At 45.4% G+C, this 26,927-nt stretch overlaps 1 protein-coding gene across 8 annotated transcripts in view; it reads left to right on the forward strand.

Moving 5' to 3' along the window:
* The window catches only part of VOPP1 (VOPP1 WW domain binding protein), a 194,294-nt gene that overhangs the window by 87,860 nt on the left and 79,507 nt on the right, over positions 1 to 26,927 (forward strand). For 2 of the 8 annotated variants that reach the window (XM_050937825.1, XM_050937826.1), the window contains one exon: positions 13,450 to 13,586. The exons of 5 other annotated variants lie outside the window; for them this stretch is intronic. In XM_050937825.1, coding sequence (XP_050793782.1) covers positions 13,536 to 13,586 — 51 coding nt within the window. In that variant the 5' untranslated portion in view covers positions 13,450 to 13,535. Of the gene's footprint in view, positions 1 to 13,199; positions 13,587 to 26,927 lie in introns of those variants that run through there. One more of the 8 variants, XM_050937832.1, reaches the window with a different exon arrangement.

Here is a 26,927-nt window from a genome sequence, read left to right on the forward strand (position 1 = left end):
TTGCTCTATTTATTTAAGATGATGGCCAAGCAACCAATACTGCTAAGAGACTGAAAGGCACCATGAGTATGCAGCACTATGAAGAGTTAGCACAGCCAACATGTTCTTCAGGAACATCCAAGAGGTTTGCCAATTAACACGTAATCTTTCAACCTTAATTTCATTGCAAATAGGTTGGGTATGTCCTATTTTCTTGAGAATTTCAGCCCAGTTGCTCACCCATATTCCTGCATGGCAATTTATGACTTTGTTGTAGGACAATATAGCCTCTTTCTGGAAAGATCAGAATTGGAAAATGTAGTTAACTGAAACAAAATGACCTCTGAGTGATTTTATTTAATTTCAGCAATTATAACAAACTGTGGGTGTCCCGACCTTCTATTGTTCTCTGCAATTTTAATAAAGAGGCTGGCATTGTATGAAAAAATTAATATTTGCACACACTTGCTAAAATACATGCAGGAGAAATGTATTTTTGCTGATTGGTGCAACTGGGCTCAATAGTATATTTTCCTATCAAAATTAAATTGTATAGGATCTAAATAGTGACATTTCAATTTCACACTGAACTAACATGTGGGTCAATTCACCAAATCTCCATGTACTGTGTTTCAGGTATAAGTGTTAAAGTCATAAAAATGTTAAAGACTGCTTAAAGACGTAGAACAGCTTGCATTGGGGTGGGGTTTTCCTAACCACGGGAGTAAGTGAGAAGCACAAGTACCATTGAAAGTCAATCACACTGTTAGTTATTAGCCAGTTATAGTGATCAAGATAAGAATTTAGGCCCTGATCCTGAAAATGGCTGGGACTACTGCTGTGTGTGAAGCTGTTCATATCTGCAAGTATCTGCAGAATCCAGGCTGTAGATAAAAAGGGAGTGTGGGGGTGGGGAGGGAAAGAGTTCCACAACCTAGGATTGAACAATGGGACTTTTACCATATCTCTTTAGCCTAATACACTCCCATCCAAGCTATTTCAGCAAGTGTCTTGTACATGTTTTAAAGATGAGAAGCTATTTATATTTCTTTTGTTATAATCAACATTACCCAAAGAAGAGTTACATTTACATCTTTCTGAAACAAAAGCTTAAAAATGTACTTGTACAGGAATGTTACAAACCTTTAACAACAAATCACGAACTAATGACTGGTTTTTCTTCGACAAATATAAAGAAGCAGTTTTACATATATAATTAGGACTATCTTTTTTATTCTGTTCACAACACCTAGCAAAATGGGATTCTGGTCCATGATGTGGATACCTAGGTGCTATGCTAATACAAATAATTTACAATATATAATACAGTACAAATAGGAAATGAAAGATAATATAGTATCAGCTGTTTTCATAGTATAGTGGTTACCATATTTATTTTACACACAGCCTCAGTGAGACCATATATTTCATAATGGCTTTAGAACTAATAGTCAATACAAACATTTTTGTGATAAGTGTTAACTTTTATTCTGTGGGTTTTTTAAACTTGTTTTTATGCCCAGATATTGGCACAGGGGGGCTATTCTTTAAAGTGCTAACCCATTTAAATGTTGTCTTAAGAGACAGGAAAATCAGAATGTGAAATACAGATTAAATTTTATTTAGAGAAATTGCCCAGAAGAAAAGGCTTGTCCAAGTCAGCTATTCTATTTGATTGGTGCAACATGTGCCTCCTAGATGCATTGCTGATGCGTTGCAGTGTGGTAGAAGGAAAGTGATCATTTATCTGATAGACAAGTTGCAAATGATTTTTCTGAAACGCATGCTTTCACGGACAACAAAAATGCTGCATGCTGGGCTAAGTGAATTTCTAGTGCAATTTTATTAAATGTAGCAGACTTACACCAGGGATGAATTTGGCCCCTGGAGTCCAAACAAAGATGATGGAAGAGCACTAATACCACTTGATGAAGCCTAGGCAGGGCTTATATGAAATCTGAATCCTTTTATTCCTGTGCCCTGTGCTACTTTTGTTCTTTCAATTTAGCATTTGGTTGGGAGAGAATTTTATGGGTTTGGATATCAATATCCTTCTCTACAAAGATAATTTCCATCAAGAGTAATAGATACACTATGAGCGAGGTGAGGTATGTCACTATGCTCTGCTATTTCCTTCCTTTCAAGCCCAGAATTTTCTCCCCCTCAGCAACCATATCTCTTGTTGACAAAGTATTGTCCATCCTTTTTCTTTCCATGAGAACATAAGAACGGCCATATTGGTCAGACCAATTTCCACCTGCCTCAGTATCCTGTCTTCTGACAATGGTCAAAGCCAGGTGCTTCAGAGGGAATGAACAGAACAGGTAATCAACAAGTGATCCATCCCCTGTCACCCATTCCCAGCTTCTGGCAAACAGAGACTAGGGACACTTCAAAGTATGGTTTTGCATCCATGCCCACCCCGGCTAAAAGCCATTGATGGACCTATCTTTCATGAATTTATCTAGTTCTTTTTTTGAACCCTGTTATAGTCTTGGCCTTCAAAACATTCTGTGGCAAAGAGTTCCACAGGTTGGCTGTGCTTTGTGTAAAGAAATACTTCTTTCTCCAAGCCTTTCCCCATGTGCGTGCTCTCTCTCTCTTCTGACTTTTCCCATGCCCTTCTCTTCTTCCCAGTTCCTTCCCAACTGCCAATTCTGCAGCCAGAATTCTCCCTTTATCTCTCTCTTGTCACAGAGATCCCATCGATGTATGCAGGAGCACCCATCTTCCACTCAGGTATGCAACCAATACTTTGTTAAGGAATATGTCATATGCAGATGCATTTGCACCTCTAATAACTAAATACATGTAAAATGTTTGCTAATTGAGGCACAAACATATTTGGTGTCTCTCCAAAGCATATCTTGTATGTTATATGAGATTATAGAAATTAGAGAGGCACTCTTGGGGAAATTCTATGCCACTGCATGTGCACAGAATTCATGTCTCCCACAGATTTCTTTGTTTCCCTGCAGAAAAATGACTTTCTGACAGGGAAGCAAAGGGAAGCTGCAAGAGCAGTCATATGCCCTTACCAGCTGCATGGGCGTGTCGTTTTGGACACCCAGAGCAGCTGGCAGAGAGGTAAGTCACAGCAGGCAGAGCTGGGGACCCCCTGGCCAGTAGCTCCTAATCTGCACCAGGCTCAGCTGCTAGTCCGGACTAGGGGTGGGAGAAGATAAGATTTCTTCTTCCCCTGCATGGAGCAGCTGGGACCAGAGCTGGATCAGACACTCGCCCCCCCAAAAACCTCCCCCAGCTACAAGAAGCTCTGCACATGCCCCCCACATACTGTTCCCCATCTGCCCAATTCCCTTGCATCTAACCACCCCATACCATGCTGGTGAGCCTCCCAGCAGAAACCTCCCACCCTGCTGTGCCTTGCCCCCTGCACCCAGACCCCCCCACTTGAACTCCCACCCTGATGAGCCCCACCCCCCTGCACCTGGACCACCTTCAACCACAAGCCCCAGCCAGCTGCAACTGGACTCCCTTCCCACCAAGCCTTACTCCCCTGGCACCTAGACCCCCTGCTGAGTCCCTGTAATAACCTTAGTCCCAGATTTGGACCTTAGCGTCCAAAATATGGGGGTTAGCATGAAAACCTCCAAGCTTAGTTACCAGCTTGGACCTGGTACCTGCTGCCACCACCCAAAAAATTAGAGTGTTTTGGGGCACTCTGGTCCCTCTGAAAAACCTTCCCTGGGGACCCCAAGACCCAAATCCCTTGAGTCTCACAACAAAGGGAAATAATCCTTTTTCCCTTCCCCCCTCCAGGTGCTCCTGGAGAGATACACAGACACCAGCTCTGTGAATCCAAAACAGAGTGAATCTCCCTCTCTGTTCCCAATCCTGGAAACAAAAAGTACTTTCCTATTCCCCCAGAGGGAATGCAACATCAGGCTAGCAATCCAACACACAGATCTCCCCGATTCCTTCCTCCCACCAATTCCCTGGTGAGTACAGACTCAATTTCCCTGAAGTAAAGAAAAACTCCAACAGGTCTTAAAAGAAAGCTTTATATAAAAAGAAAGAAAAATAAGTACAAATGTTCTCTCTGTATTAGATGATACAACACAGGGTCAATTGCTTAAAAGAATATTGAATAAACAGCCTTATTCCAAAAGAATACAAATCAAAGCACTCCAGCACTTATATTCATGCAAATACCAAAGAAAAGAAACCATATAACTTACTAGCTGATCTCTTTGTCCTTACACTTAGAAACAGAAGACTAGAAAGTAGAACTACTTCTCCAAAGCTCAGAGAAAGCAGGCAGCCAGAAAACAAAGACAAAAGACAAAAGACTCAGACACTCAATTCCCTCCACCCAAAGTTGAAAAAATCCGGTTTCCTGATTGGTCCTCTGGTCAGGTGCTTCAGGTGAAAGAGACATTAACCCTTAGCTATCTGTTTATGACACGCCCCCCAAATTGCAGACAGTGGGGAAGCTCACTGGCGGCGATTTCCTTCTAGAACTTGAAAATAAACAGATTAATACAACACATGCACCTTTACATATACTACTAAGTATATAACTAACAGACTTCTACATTTTAAGAACACTTTTTAACTACTGAATTATGGGAAACTCTCACGGGAGAGTGCATCAGCAACTTTATTAGAAGCTCCTGTGATGTGTTGAATTTCAAAATCAAAATCTTGGAGAGCTAAACTCCAACGAAGAAGTTTCTTGCTGTTCCCCTTGGCAGTATGAAGCCACTTTAGTGCAGCATGGTCAGTTTGTAGTTGGAACCGCCGTCCCCAAACATATGGGCGTAGCTTTTCCAGGGCGTACACAATGGCATAGCATTCCTTTTCACTGACTGACCAGTGACTTTCCCTCTCAGACAGTTTCTTGCTGAGAAACACGACAGGATGGAAGTTGTGATCTGTTGCTTCCTGCATGAGCACTGCTCCTATACCACGCTCAGATGCATCCGTGGTTACTAGGAATGGCTTGTCAAAGTCCGGGGCCCTGAGCACAGGGTCAGACATGAGCATTGCCTTAAGCTGGGTAAAGGCCTTTTGACACTCATTAGTCCACTTAACTGCATTTGGCTGGGTCTTTTTGGTCAGGTCGGTCAGTGGGGCAGCGATTTGGCTGTAGTGTGGTACAAATCGCCTGTAGTATCCGGCCAAGCCTAAGAAGGATTGGACCTGCTTCTTGGACCGTGGGACAGGCCACTTTTGGATAGCATCTACCTTGGCCTGTAGGGGGTTTATGGTTCCTCGACCCACCTGGTGCCCCAGGTAAGTCACTCTGTTTTGGCCTATTTGACACTTTTTGGCCTTAACAGTTAGTCCTGCCTGCCTGATGCGCTCAAAGACCTTTTCCAGGTGTAGTAGGTGTTCGGGCCAGGAGTCTGAAAAAATGGCCACATCCTCGAGGTAGGCAACTGCAAATTCTCCCAGTCCAGCTAGTAGACCATCTACCAGCCTCTGGAAGGTGGCGGGTGCATTTCGAAGGCCGAAAGGAAGGACATTGAATTCATACACCCCCGCATGGGTGACGAATGCTGACCTCTCCTTGGCAGGTTCATCTAGCGGTACTTGCCAGTACCCCTTGGTTAAGTCTATTGTAGAGATGAACTGGGCACGTCCCAACTTTTCCAATAGCTCATCGGTACGTGGCATTGGATAGTTGTCCGGACGAGTTACAGCATTTAGCTTACGGTAGTCCACGCAAAAGCGTATTTCCCCATCTGGTTTGGGTACCAGAACCACTGGAGATGCCCATGCACTGGTAGATGAGCGGATTATACCCATCTGTAGCATGTTCTGGATCTCCCGTTCTATAGCAGCTTGGGCATGAGGAGACACTCGGTAGGGTGGGGTTCTGATTGGGTGAGCATTACCTGTATCAATGGAGTGGTATGCCCGTTCAGTCCGTCCTGGGGTGGCTGAGAACAATGGGGCGAAGCTAGTGCACAGCTCCTTGATTTGTTGCCGCTGCAGACGTTCCAGGGTGGTTGAGAGGTTCACCTCTTCCACGCCACCGTCTTTTTTCCCGTCGTAGTAGACACCGTCAGGCCACTCAGCATCCTCTCCCTGGACTGTAAACTGACAAACCTGTAAGTCTCTGGAATAGAAAGGCTTGAGAGAATTAACATGGTACACTTTAGGCTTTAGTGAGGAATTGGGAAATGCTATGAGGTAGTTTACAGCTCCCAGGCGCTCTTGGACCGTGAAGGGCCCTTCCCATGATGCTTCCATCTTATGGGCCTGTTGCGCCTTCAAGACCATAACCTGGTCTCCTACCTTGAAGGACCGATCTTTGGCATGTCTGTCATACCAGGCCTTTTGCTCTTCCTGAGCATCCTTTAGATTCTCTCTAGCAAGGGCTAAAGAGTGTCGGAGGGTGCTTTGTAGGTTGCTTACAAAGTCCAGAATGTTAGTTCCTGGAGAAGGCGTAAACCCCTCCCATTGCTGCTTTACCAACTGTAATGGCCCCTTAACCTCGTGACCATACACAAGTTCAAATGGTGAAAACCCTAAACTGGGATGTGGTACAGCCCTGTAGGCAAACAGCAACTGCTGCAACACTAGGTCCCAATTATTGGAGAATTCGGTGATGAATTTTTGTATCATGGCCCCCAAAGTTCCATTGAACCTTTCCACCAGGCCATTGGTTTGATGGTGGTACGGGGTGGCAACCAAGTGATTCACCCCATGAGTTTCCCACAGTTTTTCCATGGTCCCTGCCAGGAAATTAGACCCTGAATCTGTAAGGATGTCAGAGGGCCAACCTACCCTGGCAAAGATGTCTGTTAGGGCCAGGCACACAGTGTTAGCCCTGGTGTTGCCTAGAGCTACTGCTTCTGGCCATCGGGTAGCAAAGTCCACTAAAGTTAGTACGTACTGCTTTCCTCTGGGCGTCTTTTTTGGGAAAGGGCCCAGAATATCCACAGCTACTCGCTGAAATGGGACCTCAATTATGGGGAGTGGCTGGAGAGGGGCCTTGACCTGGTCTTGAGGCTTACCCACTCTTTGGCATACCTCACAAGACCGGACATACTTGGCAACGTCCTTGCCCATCCCCTCCCAGTGGAAGGACTTCCCCAACCGGTCCTTGGTTCTGTTCACCCCAGCATGGCCACTGGGATGATCATGGGCTAAGCTTAAGAGCTTCCCCCGGTACTTAGTTGGAACCACCAACTGTTTTTGCGGCTGCCATTCTTCCCGGTGTCCACCAGAAAGAATTTCCTTGTATAAAAGTCCTTGGTCTATAACAAACCGGGATCGATTAGAAGAGCTGAGAGGCGGTGGGGTGCTCCGTGCCGCCGTCCAAGCTTTTTGAAGGCTGTCATCCGCTTCCTGCTCAGTCTGGAACTGTTCCCTTGAGGCTGGGGTCACCAGTTCTTCCTCAGACTGTGGACTTGGGCTTGGTCCCTCTGGAAGCGATGTAGGTGATGGGGTTGTTTCCGTTACTGGTGAACCGCTCTCCGCTGGTGCACCTGAGGGTATTTCAGGCTCTGGCTGAGCCTTTTGGGTATGGCTGTCTGTTGCTTCTGCCAGTTTTGGCTCGCTGGCGCCCTCTGGCGTTGAGTTTGAAGATGTAGTTGCACTTGCTGGTGTTGGTTGCTGTTCCAGTTCCGGGCCTGGGACTGGAGATGCTGTGGCTGTTTCAGTGGTAGGCATGGAATCCGGGTCCACTACCTCTGTCTGGGTCTCTGGTAACACAGACGGGGCCTCTGTGGACGGTTCAGGAACAGGAATGGGTCTGGAAGCTTGCCTGGTTTGGCTACGTGTAACCATTCCCACTCTTTTGGCCCGCCTCACCTGGTTGGCCAAGTCTTCCCCCAGTAGCATGGGGATAGGATAATTGTCATAGACTGCAAAAGTCCACATTCCTGACCAGCCTTTGTACTGGACAGGCAGTTGAGCTGTAGGCAAGTCTACAGCTTGTGACATGAAGGGGTAAATTGTCACTTTGGCCTTTGGGTTGATGAATTTGGGGTCAACGAAGGATTGGTGGATAGCTGATACTTGTGCCCCCGTGTCTCTCCACGCAGTAACCTTCTTTCCGCCCACTCTCAAATTTTCCCTTCGCTCCAAGGGTATTTGAGAGGCATCCGGGCCTGGGGATCTTTGGTGTGATGGTGGTGTAATGAATTGCACTCGCATGGTGTTCTTGGGACACTTGGCCTTGATATGTCCCAGTTCATTACACTTAAAGCATCTTCCATCTGATGGGTCACTGGGCCGAGGTGAGTTACTGGAGACTGGCGAGGTTGAAGGGTAGGGTATCTGTGGCTTTACTTGGGTGGTATGTGGGGTCTTTGGCTGTCCTCGGTTGTAGGGTTTATGGTCTGTGTGCCCCCTGGGGTAATCGTTCCCCTTGACAGTAGCTTTCTTGCTTTCTGCCAGTTCCATCCATTTGGCTCCAATCTCCCCCGCCTCAGCGATATTCTTGGGGTTTCCATCTTGTATGTACCGCGTGATGTCTTCAGGAACACCATCCAAGAACTGCTCCATTTGTATGAGGAGGTTCAGTTCTTCCAAGGTTTGAATGTTGTTTCCTGTTAGCCAGGCCTCATAGTTTTTTGCAATGTAGTAGGCGTGTTTGGGAAATGACACCTCTGGTTTCCACTTTTGGGTTCTGAAGCGCCGACGGGCATGATCTGGGGTTATCCCCATCCTGTATCTGGCCTTGGTTAGAAAAAGTTTATAGTCATTCATTTGGTGCTTAGGCATTTCAGCTGCCACCTCTGCTAAAGGTCCACTGAGCTGTGACCTCAATTCTACCATGTACTGGTCTTCGGGAATGCTGTACCCAAGACAGGCTCTTTCAAAGTTTTCCAAGAAGGCCTCGGTGTCATCACCTGCCTTGTAGGTGGGAAATTTCCTGTGCTGTGGAGCAATATTTGGCGCCGGGTTGTTAGGGTTGGCTGGCACAGGCAGCCCAGCTTTTGCCATCTCCAGTTCATGTTTTCTCTGTTTTTCCTTCTCTTCATTCTCTTTTTGTTGTTTTTCCATTTCTTTTTGGTGTTTTTCCATGTCTCGGCGGTGGGCCGCCTCCTCTTCTTCTTGCTTCCTTCTGTGGGCCAACTCATCTTCTGCTTGTTTCCTTCGGTAGGCCACCTCTTCTTCTTCTAGTTTTCTTTTGTGTGCTGCCTCTTTGGCTGCCTCTTTGGCTGCCTGTTCTCTTTGGTAGGCTACCTCTTTGATCTGTTCTTCTCTTTCTTTCATCTCCATCTGTCGCCTGTGTTCAGCTTCTTTGATTTGTTCTTCGGCGTCAATTTTTGCCTTAGAAGTCATGGTTCCTGTTTTCTTGTGTTGGGGTGCCCTCCGGTGTTTATCTTCTGAACTGCAGGTTCTCTGTTGCCTCCTGAAGTCTGCCTAGCAACAGTGCTTTTAGCTAATTTTCCTTTTCTCTCTCTAGCTAATGTTCAATGAAGGGAAACCAGAAAAACCACTTTATTTGCATGCATATAAGTGCCGGTACTTGCCTCCTAATGGGAGGGCTATTGCATGACAAAAGACCCTTAACATGCAAGCCACAAACTGCGAGAGAGAGCAGAAAAAAAAATTCTCTCTGGTTCCCTTTTAAAACCAACTGCTTCTCTCTGCTAAAAAGCCCTTAGCAGAGAAAAGAAAAATATAATATTCCTACTGGCTTCTGGATTCTAGTCCCACCAGCTGCACACCATGTAATAACCTTAGTCCCAGATTTGGACCTTAGCGTCCAAAATATGGGGGTTAGCATGAAAACCTCCAAGCTTAGTTACCAGCTTGGACCTGGTACCTGCTGCCACCACCCAAAAAATTAGAGTGTTTTGGGGCACTCTGGTCCCTCTGAAAAACCTTCCCTGGGGACCCCAAGACCCAAATCCCTTGAGTCTCACAACAAAGGGAAATAATCCTTTTTCCCTTCCCCCCTCCAGGTGCTCCTGGAGAGATACACAGACACCAGCTCTGTGAATCCAAACAGAGTGAATCTCCCTCTCTGTTCCCAATCCTGGAAACAAAAAGTACTTTCCTATTCCCCCAGAGGGAATGCAACATCAGGCTAGCAATCCAACACACAGATCTCCCCGATTCCTTCCTCCCACCAATTCCCTGGTGAGTACAGACTCAATTTCCCTGAAGTAAAGAAAAACTCCAACAGGTCTTAAAAGAAAGCTTTATATAAAAAGAAAGAAAAATAAGTACAAATGTTCTCTCTGTATTAGATGATACAACACAGGGTCAATTGCTTAAAAGAATATTGAATAAACAGCCTTATTCCAAAAGAATACAAATCAAAGCACTCCAGCACTTATATTCATGCAAATACCAAAGAAAAGAAACCATATAACTTACTAGCTGATCTCTTTGTCCTTACACTTAGAAACAGAAGACTAGAAAGTAGAACTACTTCTCCAAAGCTCAGAGAAAGCAGGCAGCCAGAAAACAAAGACAAAAGACAAAAGACTCAGACACTCAATTCCCTCCACCCAAAGTTGAAAAAATCCGGTTTCCTGATTGGTCCTCTGGTCAGGTGCTTCAGGTGAAAGAGACATTAACCCTTAGCTATCTGTTTATGACAGTCCCCCATACCCAGACCCCTCCAGCTGAGCCCCAACCACCTTCACTTAGATCTCCCTGCATAGTCCCATTACCTCTGCACCCAGAATGTCACAACGAGCCCGTGTATCTAGATCTCCCTCTCACCGAGCCCCCCAGTGATTTGCCCACACTGATTACGCCACCCAGAACCTCTCATCTCACACCTGGATCCCACACACACACACTAAAACCCATCCACACTTGGATCCTGCTGGGCTGAGCCTTCCTGCCCATACCTGGTTCACTCATGGGCTGCATGTGAGTCTTCCATTTGGGGAGGCTTACTCACAAATGCTGGAAGCTCCCTGAAAGTGGGAGGTCACAGTCACCCAGACCGTGGCCCTGCCCTCACTCCATCTCTTATCATGAGGCCCCATCCTCACTCTGCCTCCTCCCTGAGGCCCCTTCAGCTCATTTCCCTCTCTTTCCCCGAGGCCCACCCGCTGCTTGCTCCTTTTCCCCTAAGACCACCCTCACTCCCTCTGCCTCTTCTCTAGATGCCCCCCTCCCTGCTTCTTTCCGCTGCTTCCCCTGAGTACTGGCCAGCTGCTCCTCTCCATGGTGGGCGGGAGGCACCTATGGGAAAGAGGTGGCGAGAGCGCAGGTCCCTGGGGGAAGATGCAGAGCGGGGCTGGAGCCTGGGGTGAAGTGCGGTCAGGGCCACAGACTGGGCACCAGTTGCTCCCAGTTCTAGGGAGTTTTGCTTCTGGCAGTCCAAAGGTTGCAGGCCAGTGTGCCTCCAAAAGAAGGTGACCCGCGCAATATCCGCGGCATTTGCTCTCCTGCATGGCCAGCATTTTTGGGGGAAGCTTAGCTTCCCCAAACCTCTTATATGTGTGACCCATGGGTGTGCTTGATGTAAAGGGGCAGGGCCCTAGGGTGTTTCTGGGGCAGGCCTGGTCCTTGCACTGTGTCAGTGTCAGGTGCAGTCTCACCACTGAGTCTATGTCTGGCGGGAGAGAGAGGGCGGCTGGGCGATCTTCCACCTCATTGCAGTCAGTGACCTGTGCTCCCCACTGCCATGCTGGCACCTCCAAATTAATTTATTGACAAATAAATGTGCAGAATTTTGCAGAGCTTTAAAATAGTGTTTGCAGAATCTGTAATTTTTTTGTGCAGAATGCCCGTAGGAGTATAGGGAAAGTGAGTTAAATTCTAATGCAAGTGCAGGACAGAGCCCTGTAATTGAAGACTATTAAGCCTACATTTGATTTTAGAGTTATGTCTATGCATTGCTTCTCAATTCACATTAAGGATTATTGGCCAAATTTTCAAAAGTGGCCACTGAAATAACTTGGATCTGATTTTCCTAGATGGTGTGTGTAACCCACCAGTCAGTGTGTTAGAAGTCCTCTTCTATGTCCAAGTTGCAGAGGCTGCGAGTCTGTTACAGCTCTTTCCTACCTTTTTAATTTAAATGGCAGAGACTCTTGCTTTTAGGTCCGAGACCCCTGGTTCAGTCCTTGATGTTGGCCAAAATGGTGGCCTTCACTTTGCAGCTACTATTGACTTCCATAGGTGCTGTGGATGCTTAGGAATATCTGACCAACCCAGGCCAGGGTATCTCATGTGGCCAATGAGGAAGGCTGTGTTTTAATGACAGGTATTTTTACTAAAAGTTATGGACAGGTCATAGTCAATAAACAAAAATTCGTAGACCCTTGACCTGTACTATAAATACCCCGATTAAATCTTAGATGCCCTGGGGGACACCAGGGCGGCACTGCTACTCTAGAGGATGGCCCCCAGGGTGCAGCGGCTGATCCGAGACCGCTGCTCCAGGGCAGTGCCCAGGTCCTCTGCTGCTCTGGCATCCCCTCTGGTCAAGCTGCTTGGGGCCACCTGAGCAAGGGCAAGTGTGGCAGGCCTGGGGGCTCTCCCAGCTGGACAGCCTGAGGCTCAGCCCCACACAGCTGCTGCAGATGTCCCGGAGGTCCCAGAAAGTCACGGAAACCACAACCTCTGTGACAGACTGGCAGCCTCCCTTACCACTGGGAAATGGAAGATCCTCAAAATCAGTGGTTACTTTTGAAAATTTGTTCCTAAATTCTTCCACAAGGCACCTGACTCCTCTGAGGAGCCGCAGTTACAACCCAAAAGGGGCTGTGAACCCCAGAGGCTGCCTGATGGAGGCTTCCTGCTAAGGCCTTTTCTAAGCCCCCCACCCCAGCCCTTCCAGCCTGGCATTACCCGCTGCCATCTGGCTGAGCGTTTTGGCACAAGAAGAGGGCAGGTTTTCAGCCCCCCCCCCCCCCCCCCCCCCCCCCCAATGAAAATCTGGCCGCGTTTTGGACGCCAAGAAGCTGGGCGGCAGGAAGCTCGGCCCGAGGGCGGGGAGGCTGCAGGGCCAGCTCAGCGGGAAGCAGACGGGGGCTCAGGTCTCCCTCCCTCCAGGCTGCTCTGCCATCCCCCAGGTGCCTAGCAGCTCCCTCCCCCTGCGGCAGGGGCACGCCCCCATTGCCCTTCTCCTCCCGCCCGCAGCCCGGCTCTGCCCCCTGCCCACGATTGCAGCGGCTCCCTCGCCAGGCAGCGCCGCGGGGCGGTCCTGGGGGCGGGTCCCCCCCGCTCCATCTCCCCGCCCCGCGGCTCCGGGCCTCTTTGTGCCGCTTCAGCCGCTCTCGCCGGGGTCCGCTCCCTGCTGCCGCTGCTGCTCCCCCAGCCCCGTCCCCCGCGCAGCTGCTGGCCGGGAGGGCGCAGGGCAGCCTGACTGCGGACTGACCAGCCCTGAGCCGCCCCCCCTCGCCAGGGGATCGGGGTGGGCGTGGCTCCCCATCTCTCCTTGTCTCCCCCCAGACAGGGGATCCCTCTGTCTGTGCACTGCTCCTCCTCCCCCCAGACCCACCCAATCAGGGCATAGCCCATGGGTGTCGCCCTCACCATGCTCACCCCCTGATCCTCTTCTTGCCCCCCTTCCAGCCCCCCCAGTGTCAGTGATGGGGCTTGCTCTGCTGACAGCTTTCATGTACATCTGAGAAAATAAGGATACAGAAAGAAGAGGCGAAATGAACCATTTCCAGCAGTGGGTCATATTCCTGCTCTCCTTGTTTCTGGAGGTAAGATTGAAGACAGAAATATATATATCTTAATGTAATAAATATTCTTCTGTTGTTTGCAAATAGATTTTCTGGTGATATATTAAAAAATCTTATTATTAATCATGGCATTTATGTATTCAGAGATTGGTCTGATTACTTTTTAAATGATGGCAAATCACTTAGTGCAGAAAGTGGATCTGTGTGGTCATGTGTCCCCCCAAATCTGGCCTTGTCTCTCCCTTCCCCCCCCAAACCTGGGGATTCCCCCTATGTGTGTCTATTACATCTCTTCCCTTTTCCCCTCTAAAGATCAAAGCTATAATATATTTTGTGCTGTCAGCCTTGGAGACCTTGAATACGTTTTCATTTTTTATTTTTGAATGGGTAGTTTGAGATTCCGGATTCGTTTTTCTCACTCTGGATCACCCGTCCCACATCTTTCTTTCCTTCCTTTCTTGTGCTGTTGTGTATTTTTTCCCCCCAGTAGAGGGGAACATTAACCTTTTGAGAGAGAAATCTGTCTGTAGTCAAATATTAATGACGCTCACAAGCTATAACTGTTCAGATGGGGAAAGAAAAAGCTTTCAGTCCCCTAGGAGCCATGGAAAACTCCCATGGACATCTGAAAAACTTAAAAAGCAGCTTTGGAGTGGGGCTGATGTAAAAATATTTTCGATGCTGACTTGATTGATTTGATTTTGTAGGATTGAGTTTGCTAGTTCTCAGGGAGGTGCAGCAGGGTGTTGATGGGAAGGAGAGGATACAGGGAGTACTGGTATGGTGATAGTTATGGGCAAATGAAACTATTCTTGGCTATACAAAATTGGCAATTTAGTAGCTCTAAGAACTAACATTTTATAATTATTAGTATTCAGCTGTATTATGTAATTTCATTTGTACATTATTCTTGTATTGGAATTGGTTCAGTAACGGACACATAGTCTGGAACACTAACTGTTGAACACTACCTTGCCTTGAAGCACTTTGGTTGGTTAGCTTCTTAGCTAGGTGTTAAATGCTGCACAGATTCGCCCTTGTGGGAATGAGCAGATTTCAGCTAGGATTGGACAGAAGATGTATCCAGTTTTTGGACTGGTGCCCTTTTGTTGATGAAATGTATTATATAAACGGACGGTTGCCAATATTGGCATCAGAATGAACAGGCCGGAGAGAGTGAGGAACACTCTATTTTAGACTTCCTGGGTGATTTGGGTAGTTTCACACTTGGCTTTAGCAGTTACAACAGAAAGGGAAAAAAGTGCAGTTTATGTTAATTTAAAAAAGTTATTTTAGGCCTTGTACTTATATCACAGAGCTGGAAGGTTGATTTTACAGGAGTGAGATCCACAGGCTTTTAATAAAAAGATCAGCTGTACTCTCATTTCTTGTTTTGACATTTGGGTTTGAATTCAGTGCACCTAAAAGCATGGCATTATACTGATGTGAACCAGACTTGCTGCAGGCATGTTGCCATGTGTGAGCTCCACCTTCACAACTTTGCCAATGCACTTCAGTCTCTTCCTTATCAAGTACTTCCCTGTACAGTGTATTTCATTGACTTCCAGAAGACCAAGTGGTTTACTTTAATGTTCTTTTTGAACACTTGACCCTTTGGATGCTGTCTGGTAGTTTGAAGCTTTGGAAATGTAGAAATGTTGTAGTTCTCTGTGCTGGATAGTTTAGAGAAGGAATATGGTTGTTGCAAAAAGAGAAAACTGAGAAAACTAATTGATTGGAAAACTACTAGTATCTACATAATGATGCAGTGTTTCAGGAAATGGATATTTTTAGAATCTGTGTTCTTTCTTTTTAGGTTTATGCCACCCACTTAGATGAACTATTCCTGGAATATTGGCTATTATGCCCAGGGCCGTCCTTAGGATTTATGGGGCCCTACGCAGTATTATTAAACTGGTGCCCCTGTGCCGGATGGCAGCCCAAGCTCACAGCCTGGTGGGGCAGGGGGAGGAGGGACTTGACAGCAAAGGATAATGAGATGCCCGGCCTGCCTCCTGGTGGCGGAGAGGCTACGTCTACACTACAGCATAAAATCGAAATAACTAAAACCGGTTTTATAAAACCGATATTATAAAATCGATTTTATGCGTCCACATTAGGGCACATTAATTCGGTGGTGTGCGTCCATGGTCCGAGGCTAGCGTCGATTTCTGGAGCAGTGCACTGTGGGTAGCTACTGTAAAATGATGAGGCCAATAACTTCGATTTCTGTCCACACTAACCCTAAATCGATATAGTAATATCGATTTTAGCGTTACTCCTCTCGTTGGGGAGGAGTACAGAAATCGATTTTAAGAGCCCTTAAAATCAATTTAAAGTGTGTTGTAGTGTGGACGGGTACAGCGTTAAATCGATTTAACGCTGTTTAAATCGATTTAACTGCGTAGTGTGGACCAGGCCAGAGTCACAGTTCCCCGCAGAGACTTCCATGCCCTCTCCCTCATGCAGAATGGACGTGAAGAAAGTACCTAATTAAAAGCACTAAAATTTGGGAATAAAAAATGTCAGTCACAGGTTTTTTGATATGCCCTGAAGTTTGTCAGAGATTTATTTGCAAAAACTTCATAGTAAGGGTGAGTCAGCTGTCCTGCTGAATACAACATTACATATAATGGAATACATGATGCAGCTCTTCTCTGTTTTACATTTTCTTATTCAGTATTTCTAAGTTGAATTTATATTTTAAATGTACTCAAATCTTAAGCCAGCATTCCAGATTATTACATATTTAACTCACTGAAACAAAGACATTCTTTTAAATTAATCAGAGAGGTTTAGTGTGTTCATAACAATGTTCATTGCTTTTAGAAAAAGGGAACAGTAATTTACTTTGTGTGATCTCCATAACAAGAGACATGGTTATGAAATCTCACCAACTTTAAAAAAATATGTTTCCAAAGATTTTAGGTATAACAAGGATTTTGTCTTACTAAGGTACTGATTTTGCTGGAGGGTTCTTTTAAAACTAGTTCATCGGATAGTCAGAAGTAAAGAAAGGGAAACTCTTTGTCCAGCTATCTGGAAGGGAAGGACTGTTGTCCCTTTAAGGGCTCTCTTCGGTGGTGAAGGGATGGACAGAAAGGACAGGAAGACTTGGAAGCACTTTTTTTTTTAACTATAGTAATTAAAATGTGTATTTTAGATAAGGGAGGTCTTTTGAAGGATTTATTTAAAAAACTGTATGTCTGAAGGTCCACGCATTTAAGGCTAAAGATGATTGTGCATCTAAAACTCTATGCAAGCATTTTTTAGAAATGTGATTTTATAATCTTCACTAGCTCACTAATGAAATATTTTTAAAGCAAATTTTAAACTAAGGTCCTGTAGACTGACATGTTCTGTGTAAATATTACATTAATGCACAACTGTTTTTGTCAGTAAAGTCAGAAACTGACAGTATAAAAATTTATTTGGGCATAAGCTTTCATGGACATCGGATGAAATGGGTTCTAGTCCACAAAAGCTTATGCCCAAATAATTTGTTAGTCTTTGAGGTGACACAAGGACTCGTCCTTGTTTTTGCTGATACAGACTAACAGGACTACCACTCTGAAACCTGTCAGTATATACCTTGGGGTTGGCAAATGCCTGTAAAATGGCTTTATTACCCCTTGAATGTCTCTTTAACAGTTTCAATGTTGTGCTAATAGGTCTGGCAGGTTGGAGGTTTTTTCACTTTTAACTACTAGATTCCCTCCCAAGGAAGACTCACCAGGCTAGAGCAGCCATCTGTGGGAGCCTGCAGGAAGGGTCAGAACAGGGATAGGAAAACAAGTGGGTGGACACTAAGACCCAGTGGTGCCCCAAATTTTCAGGTGCCCTACGCAGCTGCCTATGTTGCCTATGCCTAAGGATGGCCCTGATTATGCCATCCATAATTGTCACGCTTAAGGGAAGAAAATGGGACAGGGATGGACAAAATCACATTGGTATTAGTGGATTTAATTCTATTCAAATTAACTGGGTTGTGCCTTTTTCACCAGCTGTGAATCTGGTCCAGTGCCTTCCATGATAACTCCTGGACTCTGCAAAAATTCACTATAAAGAACAAGAGGCAAAATGTGAATAAGAGGAAACAGACTTGAAGACAAGCAATAAAATAAACCAGAAAGGGAATTGTTCATCAGAAAATGTGGGAGGTTTTGCACATGCAAGATCTATTTGATTAGATGTCTTTGGTCTATAATCCATGTTATGTTGGGAAAGATTTGGTGTGGTTGGAAATGTAATTTGCATAAATCCTCTTTGGATATACCTTCATGTTGATTTTATTTAAGGTTTTATACTGATTTTAGTTGTTCTTTTAATCTGGTATATTTGTTTTGCCATCTGGATTTGTTTTGTAAAGCTCAGGATATTTTTATACATTAGATGCTGTAGAAATAAAATGTATTGTAAATTGTTATCCGTAATAGCATGTAGAAAAAAGGCTCAAGTTTAAGAACTGTTGAGCATAAACCACTGGATCAGAGAAATGTGATGGGTTTTTTTGAGTGAAACTTCTGAAATCTGTGGTAAGGTGCACTGACTGCTTTATGACTGGTGCATGAGATTGACTTGCTACATGATTATTTTATCCAGGTTGCAGCTTCCACGTGAACTGATTTAATATTTAAAGTAGTGTTAGCTGTGTCGTTCTTTTTTTCATTCTGACTTTTTGGGATTCCCAGGCCATTACCACAATAGAAGTAACTGTAATAATAATAAATACTTAGAATTGATTATTGTCAAAGCACTTTTCAACCATTAACATATAAAATATTTTATTTATTTGCTTAAATAGCACAAAATATACCCAAAATAAAACATTTCTATATCTAAATAATAAAATAATATTTATATTTAGGCAATCCAAAAAACACAACGTGATTACAAACAAATATGTATTAAATTCAGCCTCAGATACTAGACCTATATCTTCTTAAATATCTCTAGATGTTCTCCAAAGTTAACGTTAGCTAATTCATTAACCTCGCAACACTCCAGTGAGACAGATGTTGTTGTTATTTCCATTTTAGAGGGAGAAATTGAGACAGAGGTTAAATGACTTGCCCGAAGCTAGTGACGGAGGTCAGTGTCAGAGTAGAGATTAGAACACATTAAATTCCTGGCTCTCTGTGCTGTTCGCAGGACCATGCTGCTCTGTATAGCAGGGCTTGAAATGTATTTAGCATGGAAATTTATTGCAAGCAGATATGGTGGGAATGGACAGTTAATTCAGAGGTTTTCCTATTTGACAAAGGGTTCCCACCATAACTAGAGAGACATTTACAACATCAATCACTGACTCTTTTCATCTGAAAAAGTAAAACAAACAAGCAACTCTGCCCTAAGCAGAGATTTCTAGAACCCCAAATGAGAGAAGAGCCAGAGATTTCAAGGATCCACAAAGGTATTTAGGCTTCTAACTTCCATTGAAATCAGTGGGTCTGGGCTCGAATGACTTATTATTGTCTGTCTGTTTAATGGGGAAGTCACTCAGATACTACAGTGGTGAACGGAAGGGCAAAACCATAAGGCAGATAGCTGCACAGGTACTTTAGGATCCCTCAAGAAGTAAATGAACATTGTTAAATGTACATTTTTCTTTATTTTAAAAATGAACCTGGTTAGTCAAGAGTCAGTTTTGTGCTGCAGTAGCAGTATTCGCTATGCAGAGGTCCTTGTGTCTCAAATATGCTAATTTTCCCAAAAAGCACTCTGGAAGTCCATGAGCTGTTGGGGCATTTATATAGCCAATCATATTATCTATTGCTGCAGCTGTGACCCTTGTAACAGTCCTTTGCTTTGTTTGTTTTAGTCTTGTGGGTCAGCTTTATAGAGGAATGGAAAGTGGGTCTAATATTTGTTTGCCAGTTCTGGAATGTATTGTGTTACCCTGCCTTTATTTATTAGACACCCAATGGTTTTGGGGCAGGTGCTCTATATATTCAAAACATTATTTTAATAATGAGTCACTGCCTTTAGGACACTGTTGAAAACCCCCTTGGTTAAATTAGACCTTCTGCCAGCCAAAGTGAGGGTACAACATATACCCTCAGGACAGATGTTCATGTCAACCTCTGCAGCAGGCCCAGGCCGTTGTCTTTATGAAGCTTGAAATCATTGATGAGAAAGATTGAATTGAACATTTTAGGATCTACTTTTGCTAAAGGGTATTATGTTAGTCACAACACTATGCAGAGGGGAGGTTCTATGGTGGCTCACAGGATCTATTTATACTATTCCCAATTCTGCAGGTAGTCTGCTGTGTCGTCTAAATTTTCAAAAGTGTCCTCTAGTTTTAGATGCTTCAGTTGGATGGTCAACACGAGATCGCCTAGAGCCTTATTTTCAGACGAGCTGAGCACTTGCAGGTCCCACTATGAACAGCTGAAAGTGTGAGTGGAAAGCAAGTTGTAAGTGTCTTAAATTGGCCATCCAAAAATGGAGGCCGTCACAATGCCTGAGCGCTTCTGAAAATGTAAGCGCTGGCCTCTGTGTACATTAGGTTCGGCCTCTGTAAAATATGTATGATGAATGATACACGCTATGTCTACTTGATAGATGTATGGTGAGGTTAAATTAATCAATCTTTGACAAATACGTAGAGATCGTCCCATGAAAGGTAGACTAAAAGAAGAACAAAGTATTATTTTTTGAGAACAAGGGAACAGACATAATTTGCTGATCAAATTGTTTTAAGTGTAAATAGAATCCAAAATAAAAAAGCACAAATTGCAAACTTCTTTCCATTTGTGTAATTGCTGTCTCATTTTTTTGCATAGACTTAAATGGGATTCCAGGATGTAAGGTAAACTTAATAGTTCAGGCTGTTCATAAAACTTCTTTACCTCCCTTTATGTGAACAAAAATGTTAGCAAAGGCAAACAAACTGGTCTAAAAAGCCCTTTGGTCCGTTTAGATAGAGGCAGAGTTCTTAAGATTTGGGTTTTTTAAAACCACAAAGTTCTCATTGTTTGTACTCATTAAATGGTGTGTGTGATCTCCATGACAAGTGATTGTCAATAAAAGGCCACTGATATTAACCATGCTCTATTAAAATCACGTGGATAAGAAGCTTTACCTGTGATTGGCAGCATATGGGGGCAGGGGGAAGGGATGCTTCACATGCACAACCCACTAAAAAGGACTGCCAAGAGCATTTTTCTGTCCATTTGTCATGCATAACATAACACCTTTACCATGTGATGGAGAATGTTACTGCAGATGTGTCCGCTGACCCTTTCTCATCTGTTTGTTTCAAGATGCACAGGGGCTCAGAAGCATGAAAATGATTTTCTGTGTCTCCTTTCTCTCTTGCTGTTGGTTGGAAAGTAACTGTTGCATCACAGAGTGAAGGAAGAGAGCCGCTTAGTATGACTTATTGTTTTGTGATACAACCAGGGCGGGCAGGAGCCAAGTCTCCCCTGTCTCTGGACTGCAGCAATATCTGCAGTGACTTACAGGCAGGCGGCTTCAAGCTGCACACTGAGCCCCTTTATTATTGTCAGTGAGAACATTTCCATGTTAATTGCAATAGTGGTACCTTAGAAACAAGAGAGATGTTCTTGAGAACCATTTGCCTGCTTTACAGAGAGGCTGGGGAATTAGTCCCCGGTGGATATGCCTGCCGTGAGTTTTCTTTACTGTGTGGGTTTTTTTGTTTTGTTATATCACTGAGTTGGTTTTTTATAGAGAGCTCTCACAAATACTTAGTACTTGTCATCATGCTTTCTATAAAGGGAAGTCGCACTTTCTCTCTCTGACCCCCTTTTGCTCTTCTTACTTCCCACTAAGCTGATGGAGATTCCCAAAGTTTGCATGCACTTATCAGTTTAATATTGTGTTTTGTGTCTATGGCAATACAGCCTGTCTCCTCCATTCTTCCCGCATGCAGGAGCCTTTTTGTGAAGTTGTAGTTTATTACCGTGACTTCAAAGATCTTTAACAAAGTTTTCAAAAGCTCAGGATTTTTTTTATAATTAACGTACCTCTACGTTTCAAAATTGTCTTTTTGGGGGACAAATTTTTGATTGGTTTTAAAAAATAATACTCCAAGGCCAGGGTTTTCCAGGCCTTGAACTTTGAAAGGTGTCCTGCCAAAAAGTGGCAAGGGGAGATAATGGAGGTCTGAATAGTGAGGAATTTAATATTTTTTTCCTGCCTGTGTTATCTTGGGACTATCAGGAATGTCAAGTTTGGGCTTCTCAAGTTTTATTGGATCTGGTTTTGGATGACTCAGTATACACAGATGGCTTTTTCACACCTTAACTGAAGGGGCAGAGATGCTGAATCTTTTAGAAAGAGGTCCTTACTACCAATTGTGTATTAAGCATTAACGTTAAATAGCTGTTAACAAAATACAAAATTTTAAACTGTCTGATTAATAATCTCTTCCTCTTAATGGCACAGCTTTCAATCTCTTTAGGTTTAATAATTTTCCCTACTTTCCAAGTCATCTTACCTAGTTATAAAGCAGACAAGACCTATGATAGTAATAGAATAAAATCCTACTTTTTTGCAGTAGTTGGGGAGAGGGCAGATGAGCGTCACTGAAGCCTTCTTCATATACCATAAATGAGTGAAAAGGAGCACAAATCCAAGGGCTTGGCTACACTGGAGAGTTGCAGCGTTGGTGGTGGGTTTACAGCACTGCAACTTACTCACCGTCCACACTTGCAAGGCACATGCGGCGCTGCATCTCCCTGGCTGCAGCGCTGGCTGTACTCCTGCTCAGCCTGGGGTATAAGGATTGCAGCACTAGTGATGCAGCGCTGCTCCGCAAGTGTGGCCACCAAAAGCGCTGTAATTGGCCTCTGAGGTATTTGGAGGTATCCCAGAATGCCTGTTCAGCCACTCTGCTGTTTTGTTGTGAACTCTGGGCTCCTGGAGCTGCTTATCTAAAAAACAAACACAGCTCGTTTGTTCGAGCAGAGGCAGGCAGGGAGATGCCTTTGGAATGTTCACAGTTTGCTTGAGGAGAGAAGCAACAGGGCGGGGAGGGAGGAGGGAGTCCGTTTTGGAGCAGCTGCTTATCTGGTCTGAAGGCTATTTGCATTTAGTGAATAAGGGCTTGTCTACATCACAAAGTTGCAGTGCTGGTGAGGGGGTTACAGCGCTGCAATTTAGGAGGTGTACACATCTGCAGGGCATCACCAGCGCTGCAACTCCCTGTTTGCAGCGCTGGCCGTACTCCCGTTTTGTCTCGGGTGTAGAGGATCCAGCGCTGGTGATCCAGCACTGGTAATCAAGTGTAGACACTTACCAGCGCTTTTCTTGACCTCCGTGGAATAAGCAGGTATCCCAGCATACCTGAGGAAGCCTCTGGTAATCAAGCAGGTCTCCTTCCCCGGTTTGCTCTCGCGTTCCCCGAACCCCTGAGCAAGCAGGTCTCCTTCCCTGCGGTTTGCAGGGGGGTTCGGGGAACGTGAGAGCAAACCGCAGCGAAGCTGGTCTCCTTCCCCGGTTTGCTCTCGCGTTCCCCGAACCCCCGTGCAAGCAGGTCTCCTTCCCTGCGGTTTGCAGGGTGGTTCGGGGAACGCGAGAGCAAACCGCGGCGAAGTTTGGTCTCCTTCCCCGGTTTGCTCTCGCGTTCCCCGAACCCCCGAGCAAGCAGGTCTCCTTCCCTGCGGTTTGCAGGGTGGTTCGGAAAACGCGAGAGCAAACCGCGGCGAAGCTGGTCTCCTTCCCCGGTTTGCTCTCGCGTTCCCCGAACCCCCCTGCAAACCGCAGGGAAGGAGACCTGCTTGCTCGGGGTTCGGGGAACGCGAGAGCAAACCGGGGAAGGAGACCAGCTTCGCCGCGGTTTGCTCTCGCGTTCCCCGAACCCCGAGCAAGCAGGTCTCCTTCCCTGCGGTTTGCAGGGGGGTTCGGGGAACGCGAGAGCAAACCGCGGCAAAGCTGGTCTCCTTCCCCGGTTTGCTCTCGCGTTCCCCGAACCCCCCTTGAAGCCGCCCAACAGCGCTGCAGTATGGCCACATCTAACACCACTTGCAGCGCTGGTTGCTGTAAGTGTGGCCACTCTGCAGCGCTGGCCCTATACAGCTGTACTAATACAGCTGTAACAACAAGCGCTGCAAAATTGTAGATGTAGACATACCCTAAGAGAGAGGTGGGGGAAGGAGTCAAAACTTTTAAAATGATTGAAGATTGGTGCTGTGTATCTTCCAGTCCTTAGAACTTGCAAGGCAGGGAGCTGACACAGTGTCAGCTCCAAAAATCCACTCTCTCTGTCTCCCCCACGCTCCCTGTCACACTCCACCCCACCCCCTTTTTGAAAAGCAGGTTGCAGCCACTTGAATGCTGAAATAGCTGCCCACAATGCACCACTCCCAACAGCGCTGCAAATGCTGCAAATGTGGCCACACTGCAGCGCTGGTAGCTGTCGGTGTGGCCACACTGCAGTGCTTTCCCTACACAGCTGTACAAAGACAGCTGTAACTCCCAGCGCTGTACAGCTGTAAATGTAACCATACCCCAATTCTTGCTTTCCACTGCAAGTCACCTTTAAATAAATTAACTTTTCCAGAGTGGTGTTTATTCTTCCCACATCGCTTACCCCCTGTCCCTCAGTACTTAGAGCAGGGGTTCTAGTGACCTCTCTGGGCCTCACTTCCTGCATAATGAGAGAGGGGTCCTGACAAGACCCCAGCTAGATAGGAAAGGGCTCTGATAGTGATTGCAGGATGGAAAGGATTTAGAATCACAATTCTAGACTACAACTAGGGTCTGATTCTGGTCCCAGCATTCCTGTGGCATAGTTCTTCATTAGTCCCAGGGGCGTCTTTTTGAGTCTCAGTCAGAACATGAAGTTTGAATAAGGGAAACTTGCATTGATTCTTTTTCTTAAGCAACCTTGTAAGGCTGTGTAAGAAACCAGATGCCCAGCACTAGTGGTGTAGCATTGTGGAAAGGTCAGGATTAGCAGCCTGTGACGCTTCAGGGCAGCGTGAGGCATAGGTGCTACCACAATACTGACGCACATACTACTTCTGCTAATAGAATAATCTTATGCCTGGCTGAAGGTGGTCCAGACTCTGTTTGGTGCTTGAGATCTGCAAGGTTTCTTTTGATCATTCTTACAATTTTGCCGATTGCTTTGGTTAATAATGAGAACAATTTTCCCATCTACAGGTCTCAAAGGCTGGATAAGAGTTATCCTTTCCATGTTACAGAAGAGGAAACTGAGGCACGGGCTGGCTGAATGATTTGCCTACCTTCACGCACTATGTCAGTGACAGAGTCACGAATAGAACCCAGGGCCCCATCCACTGAGTCGCACTGCTGTTTTACAGCCAAGGGGATTGAATCCAAGGAGGAAACAATCAGGCACTGCATTCCAAGGCTTCGGGACAGTGAAAGCAGACATTGTTCATCAATGCTGAACAGCAGCAACAAAAACATACATTTACTAATACACATTCTGACCACCATCCTCCTCTATACGGTAGCTCTCTCTAAGCATCTCTTTTCTCCATTTAGAAAAATAACGGATGTTATGAATCTCTGTAGAAAATATGCTTGCTTAATTTGACAGATTAAGTGTTCTCCAGAACAATCCCACTTGATAACATTTCAAAAAAAATTTATTATTTCCAGAAAGGAAAAACATCTCTGAATCCATGGGAGTGAGTTTTCAAAGTGCTGTGCGATGATTTGCCTGCCCTCCTGCTTCTGTTGTTAATGGACATCTTGCAGCTAAATTGCTGCCCACCACTTTGAAAATGGCTACCTCTCCCTCAAATTTCACGTGGGAAGAAACAAAGGTAGAAGCACTGGCTCTGATCCTACATTTCTTTCCCACCCCAAACTCCCGCTGAAACAGAATGATTTTACCTGCCTTAAAGTAATATATTTTGTGCCAACGTGGAGGTAGTCCTTCCCAGCCCATTAAAATCTTGGGATAATGAACAGAACCCTCCAGAACAGGGACAAAGGGGCGGCTCTAGATATTTTGCCTCCCCAAGCATGGCAGGCAGGCTGCCTTTGGTGACTTGCCTGCGGGAGGTCCCCGGTCCCGCGGATTCGGCGGCATGCCTGCGGGAGGTCCGCCGAAGCCTTGGGACCAGCGGACCCTTCGCAGGCATGCTGCCGAAGGCAATCTGCCTGCCACCCTCATGGCGACCGACAGAGCGCCCCCCATGGCTTGCCGCCCCAGGCATGCGCTTGACATGCTGGTGCCTGGAACCGCCCCTGCGGGGACAGGCCTGCTGCAGAGCTCAGTATTTAAGTGTTCAGGAGGCAAAAAATGAAGAAATGAGTGGGTATGGAGATCATAATGAAAGGTTCGGCTCTGCAGCCTAAAGACTATCCCCAGCAAAATAAGGGCATGGTTATCCGCACCACAAGCCTCTCCATGTCGCCCTGCCAACGTGCTTCCACTCTGACCTACAAGAACTGCCTCTAGGAAGGGCGAGTATTTTAGTATACATGGCTTTTTTAATTCTTAGGCTGTCTCTCTGTGAGAATTGCCAATAGGTGTCAGCTGTGTTTGGGGTTTTTGTGAGCTGCACATTGTCTGTGGGTGGTTAGACTGAAACTGCCAAACTCATTCCACAGACAGAAAGTAATATAATTGAAAGTCTTTTTCCTGATACATTTCCTTTCTCTCTCCCCCCCCACCCCCCAAAGCCTTTTTGCAAGTGTAGAAAGTCAGTTCAGACTCTTGTTTCATTGCAGTTTCATTGTGCCTGGTGGCTTTAAGAAAGCATTAGCTGTTGATGCAAGATCAGTGCAGGATGACTCAAGCAAGAGTTTTCTTTCATGCCCCCAGGGGAATCCGACTTTCCTATCACTAAAGATAATCAATCCCATCCCAGTGAAATGAGATTCAGAAACTCACTGTTGGCCTTCCTTGAGCTTGAGTTTCCAGCTAGGAGCTGTACTGCACTCAGGACAGCAAGGACCTGAGGACCAAAACATTGAAGGAGATGGAGTATTGGGTTTCAAATTCTGCCTGCAGATGCACCTGTACAACCCCATTGTCTTTGATTGGGTTGCATGGAAGTTACTGAGAGTAGGTTCTGACCATTAGCATGCTACTCTGATATTTTCAGCCAAGTGTCTATCTTATGTTTTCATTAGTAAATCTGGGGTTTAAAAATCTATTTTTTAAAAGTCTAACACAACCTCTAGCTATACTGAGTGTTCAATTAACTATCGATCCCCAAAAGGATATCTGCTAGGGATCACAAATTGCAACAGGTTGGGTGATAATGGTGCAGAGGGTACCTGTTACTGTTAGTCCCTGGCTTTCAATAGTTGCATTATGATTCATACTCCCAGGCAAGCAGCATGAGTCAGTGAATAGGGCATGGGAGTCTAGCCTTGGCTCTGCCACTGACCTACTAGATGACTTGG

This window comes from Gopherus flavomarginatus, chromosome 2 (assembly GCF_025201925.1).
Source record: "Gopherus flavomarginatus isolate rGopFla2 chromosome 2, rGopFla2.mat.asm, whole genome shotgun sequence".
In the NCBI taxonomy this organism is placed as follows: domain Eukaryota; kingdom Metazoa; phylum Chordata; order Testudines; family Testudinidae; genus Gopherus; species Gopherus flavomarginatus.